The sequence below is a fragment of the Passer montanus genome, unplaced genomic scaffold (assembly GCF_014805655.1).
Source record: "Passer montanus isolate IOZ18808 unplaced genomic scaffold, ASM1480565v1 scaffold12, whole genome shotgun sequence".
Classification (NCBI taxonomy): Eukaryota; Metazoa; Chordata; class Aves; order Passeriformes; family Passeridae; genus Passer; species Passer montanus.
Genome location: NW_024358722.1, coordinates 5,194,325 through 5,209,308, shown reverse-complemented (window position 1 = coordinate 5,209,308; position 14,984 = coordinate 5,194,325). Strand labels below are relative to the sequence as shown.

The 14,984-nt window shown below is 40.7% G+C and overlaps 1 protein-coding gene across 5 annotated transcripts in view; it reads right to left on the bottom strand.

Annotated features, from left to right (window-relative positions):
* DAAM2 (dishevelled associated activator of morphogenesis 2) overlaps positions 1 to 14,984 on the bottom strand; it is a 202,292-nt gene that overhangs the window by 110,386 nt on the left and 76,922 nt on the right. For 3 of the 5 annotated variants that reach the window (XM_039697967.1, XM_039697968.1, XM_039697966.1), the window contains one exon: positions 9,259 to 9,461. In XM_039697967.1, the coding sequence (XP_039553901.1) occupies positions 9,259 to 9,432 (174 nt within the window). In that variant the 5' untranslated portion in view covers positions 9,433 to 9,461. Of the gene's footprint in view, positions 1 to 9,258; positions 9,462 to 14,984 lie in introns of those variants that run through there. The other 2 variants (XM_039697969.1, XM_039697970.1) reach the window with 1 other exon arrangement.

Sequence of the window (14,984 nt, the reverse complement as noted above, 5' to 3'; positions counted from 1 at the left end):
GACACTAATAAAGATAGCTAAAGGATGGAAACCACAGAAGGGCAAGAATCATACTCAGAGAAGCCATTCCAAAATGTTTGGGAAAGAGAACATCCCTGTACTGCTGCTGTTTATGCTATTTCTACTGAAGACAGCCCACTCTCTAAGTCATCAGGCAAAGTGGCAGGAAATAAATGAGAATGCTGGTGCAATTCTAGAAGGAGGGTAGAAAATTGTCTATTCTGTATCCATCCAAGTAAAGCTGGAAAAGCTCCAGAAAGCTGAAATACAGATAAGTTAATTTGATCCTTCCAGCTAGCACATATGACTCCTACTATCAATATCATCTCAGTGTTTTATCACTTCAGCAGCCTTCAGGCTCAATCCACAAAGTTGCTGACACTTTGTTATAGCCATAGGGGAACACAAAAACCATTCAAACATTAATTATGCCTTACTAAGGAAAAAGGCCAGAGTAGAGCTTTATGTTATTTATTTTTCTTTTTATATTATGCTGCTTGATAACTTGCAGCTATGCTAAAACATGAGAATATTAGCAAATCAGGTGATAGAAGTGTTAAAAACACAAGGCCACAAGATTTCTGAACATTAAGCATATCTACCCTATCCATGATTTCAGGGTTAGGATATCATGACAGCTCTCAAGCACTCAGTAGAGGGAAGACATAAGATTGACAATTTAGCATTTCCATCCTCTAGTGGTAGGTCTGTTCTTTCCCCTCCTTCTGTATCCCAAGGTACATATCTATTGTGGTCCCAAAATCCAGTACTTCTCCTCTTTTTCCCTAGATGTGCTAGATGCATTTCTTTGCATGTTCCCATGAAACAACAGCACTGCCCTGTTAAAAATGCATAGTCCTGTGAGAGCTTCCTCAGGCATTTCATGTCTACTGCAAGTATATCATTCTCAGAACACACCCAGATGTGTCCAACCATGACCACGACCCTTCCCACTTTGCAGAAAGGCAGTCAGTATGCTCTTCTTGGGATATTCAGAAGCCAACAACTATCACAGACACAGAAAATACCACACAGGCCAAATTTCAGCCAATGGAGAATGATGTAACTCCACTGCTGTCTTCAGTGAAACTGAACTGGTTTACATTGGGTACACCTGTCCATAAGCTTTCTGGTAAAGCAACAAGATCTACAACACAGTGTATGGCTGTACGAAATCCTTAAAACTGCACAGGTGCTTTGGTAACACCCCCAGCTTCTTCACACCCAAAATCTCACACATAAGACCAGGTCTGGATTTACATTTGTTTACACAGCCCTATTGATTCTCAGACACGGAGTGGGAGACCTGGCTCCTGTGTCATGTTCCTCTCCCAGCAGCCTGGTCTCACACATTTGCACAGTGACTGCTGCTTCTTACACAGCTGGTCCAGGAGCTGGGAGCTGCCAACCAGCTGCACCCGCTGAAGGGAGCCTAAAGTGAGAAAGTGACTGGTGCTGCACTCAGGGCCATAAGCCTGTCCCTATCACAGGAACCCAGACGCGGGAGAGCACCTGAAAGGGGAAGCTGTCTCTGCCACAATGCTTAAATGCAATATCTCTTATGGATTTGGACTTGAATTCAACTACAGAAAGCTTCTTGTAGTGCATTAAAATCAGGGACTGGTGCACATGTATTGCATACGAGACACATACATGTAAAGGAGAACCAACATTATGAAAAACTCTTTCTGTGGAGCAGGAAGAAATAAAGAAACATATTCCCTGCATGAATTTTTTTTTTTTTTCAAAAAAGAGAAACCGTGAGTATGCACAATCCTGGACTATGCTGGACATAAAGGAATTTTGTTCATCACCACAGACTTTGATACCATGAAGAGCTTTTGCTTCCTGAGCCTCAGTACCTTTTGCTTCAGAAATTTTAAACCACACAGATCTTTTGCCATTAATATAATAGAAGACACTTGTATCTGAATGCGTGAAAAATATTGATCTGACAACTATAAACTAAGCCTAGAGAAAAGGAAGTTTTTGTGGCTTGGCCACCATCAGTAAAGAAAGTGAATTTCTGCCTCAAAGTTTTGGATTTTTTCTGCTTTCAGAGACACCATCTACTCAGAGGACAATGCCAAGGCTTCTTCCTGGGTACGAGCCTCTTTTCAGGAAACTTCTGCCTTGGTCTCACCAGCAGCATTTTCTTACAACCTCCACTGGTTCATCCTCATTAAGTGCAAGAAAGGAAGTAATAACTGGGGTGGGGAGTCTCCACTGAGCCAAGGCCAGCAAAGCCTCCTAGTCTGCTGAAGTCAGAGCTCATAAAATACAAATAAAAATTAAGGACCTTTCCAGCTGTCGATTGTGTTTGGCATTACACTTCCTGACAAACTAGGTAGATTAATTAATTACAGAGAAGCACAGAAGGGATGAGGGATGGGAACAGGGAATTAAATAACTTCCTCTTATGGGAAAAAACAGAATAGAGGGACTTTTAAATTATGGTTGCACAGAAATTTGCATTTAGCAACAACTCAAAGCTGCAGGCCAGTCAGAAGCATAATCTGAAACTATGATTTACATGCAGGGCAAGTGACACAGAAAGTAAATCCTTGTATTCAAATGAATCCAGCATTAGGACAGAATGACTCAAAAGACTAACAATTTGAAACTAAACACTCAGATCTTGCTAACATGCATGAACTTAAATGAGAGTAAATGTGGTTATCAATGCACATGACATGTGTTTGGCGGTTGAAGCAAGGACCTAACATGCATTTCTTTCAAGGGGAAATGAAAGGATTTAAATAAGCTTCATACATAGAAGATGCTTTTCTGGAAAGGTGTTGCAGCATACTGGGAGCCAAGAGACAGGACAGGCAACTCTGCATCTCTGCTTCCCAGAAATATTACAAGAGAGCTGGAGGAGAAATAGGGAACTGTCTTCTTCAAGCCCAGCAGCAAACACATTAGAAACAGACCTGATGCCCCCTTGTTCCTACACACATTGACATATATTGTCTATATTCACATGAAAGATCACAGTGGAAGCATTTCTTGTACTTTTTACCACATAAATACTCTTTCAGTTTGCAGAGCCAAAAAAAGGGGCCTCGCAAACACTGCCACAGCTAGAACTTGGCAAGCTTGAGTGGGACTGGTGATATATGGGAGTGCTTATTCAATGTGGTGAAGCCTAGTTTTCATCTGAGCTTTATGTTGTATCCATTACACTAAATGATCTGCAAGGGAGAACTAGGCATGAAGGGAACTTGCTGCTTCGAAGTCAGCTGTTTGCAGTGGAAACCACTACTTCAGTTTAGGTTTGGATCTCATCTCCCTGTAGCTGTTGAAGGTATGTTATCCAGTATGTGCCAAACTTATGCCTTGCTCAGAAATTGCTTTGCTTCCTTTGACAAAATAAATAAACAAATTCCCAGATACTTCCATGCTTTACCTTTCTTTCAATATAAAACTCTTTTCCTTCCTTTTCTCAACTTTCACTCCTCTGGGAAACAAGACAATCAGAGAATTTTACTCTCTTTTAAGGCAGAGAAGGAACAGATGTTAAGAGATTTCACAGAGAAAGCAAAGATCAGAATTTTCCCAAACTTTATGCTACTGATCACTTCATCCAGTGCTAATATAAGCATGTCTGTGGTGATCCCACTGTTCCTTTGCCTCTGTGCTGAGAGAATTAGCACAGATACCAGTTATGTGGATGGTTCATGTACTCAGAGAACACTAATCAACTCCCTTCAGCATTCTGGCACTAATGTGCTTACAAATACTAGCCTGGTGTGTTGAGAAATCAAGAGAGCACCGTAACACACAGAACAGGAGCCAACATCAGCCTACTTCCATAGTGCTATTTCAGGAGAAGATGAAGACATTCATTTACTTCGGAAGGGATTAGTTCACTGCCATTTTTTCCAGCTAGATACCTTGGCTAGTTCATCTTTAATTCAGAAGGTGAGCCAACTTTGATGCTGAGGCATTATATTTCATATAATGAAATCAGAGGTGATGAGATGAAAGACCCAGAGTTGAATTTAGGGCTGTGCCAAGAAGGGACATAGTTCCATGTTCTTGTTCTTGCCCTACTGTTGCAGGGCACTGCATACAGTAACCAAGGTTAGCTTCAATCACGATTCCCAGGATGGGCTGAAGGAAGGACAGAGACCTTGATTCAGCATGTGCTTCTATCTTCATTTAATTGCACTCTGGTAATATTACAGGGAAAATACGGGTTTGATTTCAGTGGTCTTATTGTTCAGAAATATATAGCAGCTACATATCCATCTTCTCTACAAAATCTGAGGGTTTGCAATAGACCACAATGCTAGATCTAGAGAGGGAGAGAGAGAAGAGTGTAGGCTGCCTCACCTGAGCAGCAACCTACCTCTCTCAGCAATTCAATGGATGAGAAGAAATTTTAAAAGCAGGCCAAAACAGATGGTGAATAATTGTAAATTTTTCAAATATAGAGAGTTCATAAGTATTTATGCTGCTCCTCAACTCTAAATAAAGTACCTTTAGATTTTATGCCAAAAGTACCTATTAAGTTTTCTTCTGGAAAAGCCTGTGAAGACAGTAAATGCCAATATGGACAAAAAGCTTTTGTGAACCCAGAAAGTCAACAAAACCCTTCCTTAGGGACTCAGAGAAAAAAAAAAAAAGAAAAAAAAAAAAGGAAAAAACCTGAGAATTCCAAACTGAGAATTAAATGGATTCAAATGCAATGTAAGAGAATGACAGGGAATTCCAGTCAGTATCTCACCTGAGCTAAATGCAAGAATTCTTCAATGGCAGATAAGACCAAAAAGTAAGTAGTAAGCATTTCTCAAATCTTCCCCAGTATAAGAATCTAATGTCCTGAAGGAACTCATTCAAGTTTGGAGGATATAATGATACTATCAACTTTGAAAACCTAAACTCAAAAGACAATTCCATTTCTTACCCAAGGACCTTGCATCTTAAAATAGAGAATCTTGCACTCCACCTTCTCAAATACCGTGATCATCTCACAGTCACTAACAAAACAGAAACAAGAAAAGCACAAATTTTTCACACTGCTCTTTCCTCTGTACTAACATTCTTCATATTTTTTTTTGTTTTTCTGAATCACTAGCATTTAAGTCACCCTTCTTGATATGGTCTCAATTCCAATCTGGGATCAGGCTGCTGTAATAAGAGATCTAGATGGCAAAATCTTTAGTGCCAAGCCGCACACCACCTTTAACCACCAAGAAGAGTCCAAGATTCTAGCAATGAACACAAAGTATCAGAATCCACTGTGACAAGAATACACTGCTGCTAACAAATATGAACAAGGGCACAGAGAAGCTGTTCCAAATAGATCTTTTTGCCAGCAGGCACAAAACCATTTTGGAGCCTGCCATCAGACCATTACCTGCAGCAGGACTTTACCAATATATGGCACTATGGAAACAGAAGTGATGCTGGTCACATCAGCCTCGATGGTCAAGTAGGGCCAGTTTTACAATTTGCAAGGTACAGCAGCAATCCACACACCCTGCTGCTCAGAGCTTCTCTCTGTGCTTGTTCAATGAAGGGAATATACTAAAGCCAGCTATTATGTCCTCTTTCACAAAAACAGCCTTTGGAGGACAAAACTTGTGGTCAGAAATATTTTTGTTTGTTTTGTATTTTGTGCATCTAGACTTCGGTAAGAACTTACCTGTACTGTTACCACTGCATTCATCCCAAGGCAGTCACTGCCAGCAGATGACCTGAGAGCTGGTACATCATTTCCTGTCTTAGCCCAAATCAAATTATTCCAAATCACCCTAAGCCATCGTTTTCATTCAGACCTACTCTCTGGACATGTTCCTAGTGGAATAAATCAAGACAGAGTTTAGGACCTATCAGGAGTAACTTTTTCTGTTTTAATTTTCTAATTAATCAGACAAGGCAAAAACACAGCATCCAGCTTCAAGTAACACATAAGCCTAGAATTGTTTTTCTGGTTGAACGGCAACAAGAGCAGGCATTTCAGCTGAAATCAGCATCAGCTTATCATCTCACAGTCACTGCCTTGGTCAGAGTCCAGCCAGGCAGCTGCCAGTACATAGGTGGATGGTCTGGGTACATCTCCCAAACAGAGCAGCTCACACACGTGTATCTGCCTCAGTCTGGAGACTACACAAGCAAGTTTGAAAACTTGGAATGGGTCATTCCTAATTTCTTCCCCATCTCCAAATTCACTTTTCATGGTATTAGTTTAAGTAGCACAACAATAGCAGAAGACATAGCCCTGATCCTCAAAATGCCAGTTTTCCTCAGAAAGGGAGGTAGAAACACACTGAATATTTACTAGATTGGAAAAGTCATCACAAGGGAGACTTCTCCAGCACAGCTATGCTCAGTTTTTCTTGACATTAACTCTTCCATAGGAAAAATGCCCCAGATTTTAACTGCAACAAGGGAAAAAATAAGTATTTTAAAAATTCATTCAACCACACCAATGTTTCATTATACCCTTTGCAGAGCAGATGGCAAGATGATGCTATACCCCCTGGGCCTGCTTCAGGGAGCCAACACAAATGCTCTTCTCACTACAGATCTCTGATGATATTGGTGTCATCATTTCACTTGGGGATTTGGGTCAAAAGGCTTTACACTCCAATCTGGTTTTTATATAGTACAAGTGCACCCAGACCAGACCCTAACGGATAAGCAGCAGGGAGCTAGCACACAGCACAGAACTCTCTCAGGCACTTCCAGGTCGCTGATTTACACTGGTGCATTTACAGACTGAATCTTTCTAATCCAATTAAAATCTCATCTGAGCTGTCAATACAGATGTAGCCTGGTTTATTTTAGTGTCTCATAGAACATGCATTAATCCAGACCTGTGGACAAACTAGCCCTTCTAGGCAAAGTCTCCATTTTGCCAGCCCAGTTTCCAGCCCAGGTTCTCTCGCACATAAAGCCCTCAACTGCTCTTACATTACCTGTCTAATCAGGAACTCCTATGGACATGCACTGCCATCCTATCTGGCTGCTTCATTAAAATGTGTATGTACACCATTACTCTTCTGAAAAATAGCACTTTTCTCTCCCGTATCACTTCTCATGCAATGATGGCTGGGGTGCTATCATTAAATATAAGAACTGAATATGATCTGTTTTCGTTTCAATGGCTTCATTTGTTTGAAATGCATATGCCAGTTACAAACTGTCAGCACATTTAATAAGTTATAGCAAAAACCAACAACTCTCAAACTACTGGGGCCAAATATTTTTACAGATCATCACATATACTTGCCATTAAATTTTGCACCAGAAACATTATAAATTATATTTTTTAATAGACTTCCATAAGGCAGCTGTGAGCTGTTTTGCCACAAGCAAGCACATGGAACACACCAGTATTTGGCAGACATAAAACTAGAAGTTAAAAGCATCATTAATACCACCACAAATTCTCAAACTCCCCATAAAACTGATACCCTTCTCAGTAAGCAAAAGCCCAGCAGCAACTCAAGCAGGTCTTTCACTCTAACCCAAAGGTAAACAAGTTCAAGGTTTAGCAAGCCAAGTTCAGGAGCAAAGCGCATCTGTTGGTGACGTCTTTAGCAAGGCTAGATTGAATGCTTCAATGGATCCTGGTACTGGAGAGATCTGAACTTTGATACAGCAGTTTGAGCTTTGCATGTGAAAACCAACCATTAAGCAGCATCCAGAAATAAATTGTCAGCAGAGCAGATTACAGGTTACACTCTTAGTCTTGAGAGATACCTGTCACCACGAGGAATTCTCCACAGTCAGCTGCATTTTCTAAGAGGGATTCAAGTAGTCTCACATAAAAAGAAAACTGGCCTAAATATAGACCAGAATTTTGTGAAATATTTCCGTAAGAGGATATTCTCCACTTGCAAATTAGTTCAAAGCAAGTAGACTCTTCTGCTGAACAATTATTCTTCCTGAAACAGCTCCAAATCCTATTGACTCATTCCTATGCCCCTGCCACAGAATACTGAAAATCCTAATGGATACTGGGGAAGTATAAAGTTAATGGAAAAGAAATCCATAATAATTTACTATGTACACAGAAGGCAACTTTCAATTAAGGAAGCCCTTGAGCTGAAAACTGTTAGAGGGTTGGAGAGCATCCTGGAAAAGACCACCCTATGGCTACACCTTATAGGCTTCAACACCTTGTATTTTTCCCTAGCCATTTGCTTTGGACCCCATCTTGAACCTGAAGCCTGGGCTAGGTTGTCAGACCACTGATCTGACAAACTACAGCTGTCCCTGTATTTGATATGACATACCATAGTTGCCCATATACTAACCTCCAACTGCCTATGCAAATGACATGGTTCTTTTCATTGCTATAGTATTTCAAATCTATGGTCTTGGACAAGAATTTATTGGGCTAATGTTACAAGTGTAACGTAGGAAGACTACTGGCAAATTCCCCTAACGCTGAGATCCAGTATTTTCTGTTCTATTCCTCACCTCAGTTGCACTCCTCAGGCATATACATACTTACAGATATCTTGCTTTACATAAGCTCCAGTCTCAGAATGTTAATGAGAAACCTAATCAGCTGCATCAAATGGGCATCACCTTTACGACACAGTTTGCAAAACAACCCAGCCCTATGACCTCTGCTTGTGTTTTGCATTCCGGCTGAACAAGAAGACAAAGACAGTGAAGTCATTTGATGCCAGGCATGAAAAGCAAGTGTCTGGCTCCTGGAGTCTGCAACATTTACCACAAAAGAAAACAACAAAGTTCATCTGAAATAATTCCTTCTCTTCCTGTTTATGGCTGTTGTTGCAACAGCACCATTTCAAGGTTCAAAGGCAGCCGTGTGATGAAACGTAATTAGCATGGTCACCTGATTCTTATACCTCACCAGCAGAATGCTACTCATCAACAAAACCAAATAGTCCCCTACTTTACAGATCTGCAAATCCTAAGATTCTTCACTTCATTACACTATACAGCACATTTTATCCCAAAGTTGTAAACAAGAAATTGACTGTCAGCTCTCTCTAGAGAACTTGAGAGGTTCCTTCTATATGCCCAATTCTACATAGTGCTATGAGAATAAATAAGCACATTTAAACATTTTGTTGTACTTATACCCAGTGCCATTATCATCCATCCTGTCTTTCTCCTATCAAGTAACTAGTCATAAAAGAATGAAAAGGTTTTTTAAAAAGTTTTAACAGAAGCTCTCTAATAAATCCCTTAAATCCTTTTATTACCCCTTTAGAGGGAAAAGTCCATCCATCTCATAAATATATCAATCTGTCAGCAGAAACTTACCACAAGTTCAGCAAATCTGGCATTGAGCTCTTCTGCTGGTGGGATTGGGACAGAAAACTCAAGGAACTGGAGGGGATTATTGTCCTTGAGGTTGATTTCAGGGAGGTCGCTGCCTCCAAAACAACAAAGAAACCCCAACGCATGACGATTCCTCTTCCGGGGGGCCATGATCATGGTGTATGGTGCTATCTTCTAATCATGTTCTGTAGTAAAAACAAAACAAAACCAACAGACGTTAGATTATAAAAAGGACAGTTGAATCTGTGCAGCTCTGTGCAGTTACAATGGCTGTCATTGGAGTAATAGATGGAAGAGGACAGAAGGATCTGATACCCAAAAGAGCAAAATAAACACTTAAGCTAGATAAGGTAGCTAGGCCTTTGTATGGCATTAACATGTTCTTCCATGGCAGTGTAGAATCGCTTCTACCAGTTTTTCTGAAAAGGGTTTACAAACTCAGTCTGGAATTTCCCAGCAGCTACATTTATCAGCAATGCTCAGAAGCCAAGGCTGAATGCTACCACAGAGTGCTGGTATTGGCCTTTTTCTCACTCCTATGACAAAGGAAATAAATTATCAGAAGTACAAAAGCATGTATGGAAGAATTTACCCAGAACACATGGAAGAATCTTCCAAGGTATGCCATTTGATCAAAATAAAATGAACAATGAAACAACCATCAATATTTCACCACTACAGAGCCAGACGACCAAACATTCACTTATTCCTTCACAGCCAGGACTATGACTGTAGGACCATTTTGTCCATCCCATTTTCAAACACATGTAAGTACTCTGGGCTGCTTTATGTATTCAGGGAAGAAAACAGCATAGTGCTAATGCGCGTATTCAGATTTACATTTTAGCTGCCAGATCCCATCTTGACAGGACCTGGCTTGAGGGGCTTTGGTATCAGGAGTGTAAAGGGAGGCAGAAGGAGGCCTGAAGGAGAAGCTGGGAAGTGACTGATTTCACTACCACACAACACCGTTTGTGAGCAGCCCATCCAAACAGGAAGTCTCCTGCCAGCAGTTTGAAAGGAGGGATCTGTGCAGTGCACAGAGAGCCACATATTTTGCCCTTTTAAGGGACTTGTTGTTTGACAGCTCGGGGGCTTATTTGTGTTACATTTTTAAGGACTTCACTTTTTCACTTAATCTGCAGAATAAGCCATATCCTTTGAGAGTAAATAATTAAAGCTTGTTGTGAAGCTGGTCTCCCTGGGCACAGGGCAGGGGAGGAGGAGGGAGGTGGCAGGTGAACCAAACCACAGGATGCTGGGTGCTGCATCAGCAACAGCACAGCTGAGCTTTGTCATCAGAGCAGCTGCTGCCCTAACCTGCCCTACAATGCTTTGGTCTGTTTGCTTGCCAGAACAAGGCTGCTTTGAGCTTTCATAGAGACTGAGTAGCTGTGCAAGGAAAAGCACCTTCGGGACAGCAGTTACATAGTGGGACTTAACATACAGAGCACAGCCAGCTCTCCAGGGATGTTTTGTGCAGAAATTGGCATGTTCGCTTAAAAAAAACCAAAAAACAACCTAAGCAACAAACAGCAGCCAAAAAAAACCGTCCAAACCTCTACCCTTATGGCACTATGTGTTGGCAGGAATCACCTGCCCTACTCGATGCTGGGATTAATTTATATAGCACATTCTCTTATGCATTGGAGGGGCATCAACTGCAACCCTCATGCAGCTGAAAGAAAAGCAGGCTGGTAAAAAGTACTGTCTTCTGGCATGCCTACTATGCTTTGCTCTCCATGCCAGCTCTGCAAGGGGTGTTATGCCCCAGCAGGATTCACTAGAGCAGGATGTTGCTGGCTTCAAAAGCCCATTCATAAAAACATTGGGTTCTCACTAGGAGATGCCAAAGGTCAACCTAAAACTGAACTGGTCATTGACACAGCTTCCATCAGCAAAACGAAAATGCCCTCAAATCTATCACAATGATGTGCATGGCAATTTGTGTTTCCTCTCAATAGTAGACACTTAAGAGATTCAGCTGCTAAAAGATTTCACAATAGAGCCTTGGAACTTAAACTTGTACACTACAGACCATCTCAAGTATTATATTTCAAGTGCAATGCCCTTTAAGGATTTGTGTTTCCTCCCATAGTGGACACTTAAGAGATTCAGCTGCTAAAAGATTTCACAATAGAGCCTTGGAACTTAAACTTGTACACTACAGACCATCTTCTCAAGTATTATATTTCAAGTGCAATGGCCTTTAAGACAACCTGGTCATTACTGAGATTAAAACCAATTAGTTTGTCAAAACTCTTTTGGAAAGAACTGAATTAAATGAGACAAACCTGATTTACATGCAATACAGCTACATTTGCATCAATTCAGTTGCAACCAACCTCTGGCCCACTGTCTAAAGGCTTCCCCATCAACCATCAAAGGACCAGCATTCTCTGAGGCATGGACAATGAATCCTCCTTGGAAAAACTGCCTGAGCCATTGGAGTGATAGGACCATAACAACCTTCCTTATGAGCTCAGGTCAAGACCCTGGTATAAACTTCACCAAAAGAGGTACCTTACCAGGAAATGAGAACTATGTGAGTGGATGTGAAGTTCAGCATCTTCTAAAGGGTAAGTACAGCCCTGGTCTGGCTAGCACGGGTTGTCCTGCACTGGATTTTTATTACTCGGCTTTCATCTTAAGCAGGTTCATCTAAGAGCTTGTCAGGCTCCAGGCTTTCTTCATCTACAATGTAGAGAAATACCCAAGCCAGTGCTTATTACTGTGATGTTTTTGACAGAATCTGCAGTTCCTTGGGATCCACATTTGTGAAATTCAAGGCTACTTAATTTTTACTACCCTGCAAAAATATGCAGAGCTCACAAGAAGAGTGAGCTGGCTTTCACAAAGCATTATTCCATCGAACAACTCCTACTCCTAACACTGGCATTTTCCAGGTCCATCTATAAGCAGCAGGCATGAGATTCATACTAACATAGAAGGGTAAAATAACACTTTTGTATTGCTTTCACGCTGTAATTGTGTCGATAGGTGAGCTGTCTAGATGCTTTCAAAATAAGAACAATTGAGAACTGCTACAGAGGGATCCAGCACAGATATTTTTATTTTAGAATCAAATCACTGAAGGAATGAATGAAAGAAATTTCTAAGTTGGAGCACTGTCTCTCTAAAATTAAACCTGCCAGTAAAGTAGATGTCCTTCAGAATCCTGTTAGTTGCACTCTTTATGCTATTTAATAACTAATTAAAGCTTTTTTATTTTTGTTGGTGATCAACAAAATAAACATTTTCTAATTATCTCCAAGTTAATAAACTTTTCCTTTCCCCTCTCTCTTTTTTGCCTTTCCCTTCTCAAGAATCAAATCTGGGGAAAATGTGCTTCTAAATAATGAGGAAGGTGGGAGACAACAAAGAAAATGAAGAAAAGAACAACTTTCATTTTTCTGAGTGGTAACTGACTGCAAAGGTGACATAAAAAATTATGAAAATAACAAAAAGTGGGGTGTTTTGTTCTAATAAAAGTTGTATTGCCTCTCAACTTCAGGCAAGAAAAAATGAAACGTGCAATTATGTATTTCTATATATATATACACCCCCAGTGAGAATCAATAGGAAATCTCTCTCTGGAGAGAATCCCACTATTGCACATAACTCGCTCCCACAGCTCTTCTCAGTTCTACTGCTTTGCCCTTTTACACAACACAAACAAGTTGCTGTCATTTCAACAGCTAACCACACACCCGCTCCTCACAGCAATCCTCTCCTGCTTCCCAGCCTCATCTGTGGTTCGGCTCAGGTCAGGAGTCACAGCCTGGAACTCTGCCCAAGGTCTAATTATAACAACGTCCTCTTCCTCTGACAGGGCCTACGTGTTCATTTCTAAACCATTTGGCCCAGTGACCAAACATAATTTAGCTAATGCAATTTTTTCAACCCTTATCAGAAGTTTTAGCCACATGGGATCAGATCCATGCTAACTGCAACGAGGATCCTCTTTCAATTGCTTTCTAAATTGCTTCATCAGCCTCACTCTTCTGTTCATTCTCATCTCAGAGATTGTAATTTTCATGCCAACATATGCTAAATAAGCAACATTCCACTAAAAGTAAGACACCTGAAACAACTGCTCTGCCAGCAGCTCTCCTGTGCAAGACAGCTGATTATTGTAGATTTTGTCTCACTGTTCTGTCCTTCAACACACCTAACAGCCAGAGCATAACTGTAACTAAATTAGAGAAAATTACTTTTTTATCACCGCCTTTGGATAAAGGGAAGAAAGAGAACTCCGTAGGTAACTAAACACACACAGTCATGCAAAAACAGTTCACAACATAAGGAAGCATTAATGGTAAACACATTCAGAGCTGTATCTCTACTGATCAGCAATAGACACACGATGCCAGTGGATGTAGCCATAGCTCTCACCTGAGTGGGGAGCATGGGACTAAACCAGTATGATGAAGAATCACTGCCCCACACTAGCTTATGCTAGCAAGAAAGGAAATAAAGTTAATAATTTCCATTTCCCTGTAATTTATCTATCTTTGTGGCACGATAAAACATATCCATGTAACGTGTGATCACTGATTTAGAAAAAAATCTAAAGTCAGAGTTGTTTAGAACACAAACCAACTCACCCACAACCCCCAAATCCAAGTTAAGACTCCAAATTATTAAACTATTAAATAATAAACCATGAGAACTTCCCAGTATTAAAACAGCTCCCTAGATCATCACTTACTGATGATGAAATGGAGAAAATAAGAAACATGCTCAAAACAGCCTGAATGTAGATACTGGGTAAAGGGAAAGGGCTTCCTACTGATCCTGTGCTCAGTTCCCTGGACCACATTGCTTCTTCAGTACACAGATGGTGAAATGATGAGCTTCATGGCATGATTTAATTACCATGGGAATTTTCCATGGATGTCACATGTAATGTGACAGATGTCAGATGCACTATATGGCAATTGCAGCGGGGGGGATGGGGGAAGGAAGCAGACAAGCAATCCATTTGTTGCACATGTAATAATAACCCAACTCCTTTGTTTTGGATTTGTCACCATACTAAGGAGCCTCCTGGTCTCCAGTGCACAAAACAGCAACAAAAAGCCCCGTCCTCTTAAAATCCACAAAGTTAAAACCTTATTTTTCAGGGAAGCTTCCTGAAGATCCATGGACACCTGCCTGTTATGTTGGACAGGAAGACATCGGACTCAAAACAAATCAACAGATTACTGGATATGATCTGGAAAAGAGCAGGGTCCTGTGCAGCAATGGCTACTCAATCCCAATCATGGCCCACACTTAAGTTTCCACCACAAGAGAGAGGGCAGCTCAAATAATGCTGTGTATTTTGAAGCCAGTTCATGGATTTTCCTTTTCCCAACACATTGAAGTAAGAGTGCAGAGCTCTTGGTGTTTCTGAGAACTTTGAAAGTCAGTCCAGAAACTCACTTCTCGTTTGTTTTACACACCTTCCCATGAAAAATAAGATGGCTGCTCATTTCAAAGCATTCCACAGACCTAAGGATTTTCTCCTATTATATATATATTTATTTATTTCATTTTTATTCATTTATTTGCCTCAGAAATAAGTCCTGAAATAAGAGAAAAGGCAAGGGCTATTTGAAGGCTGTCAGGTGTAACTATATCTGTGAACCTACTTACTGCAACGTGTCTGTCAAAAATCTCTTTATTTTTAATACTTTAAGGATGCTCAGGATGTGCTGGGTGAC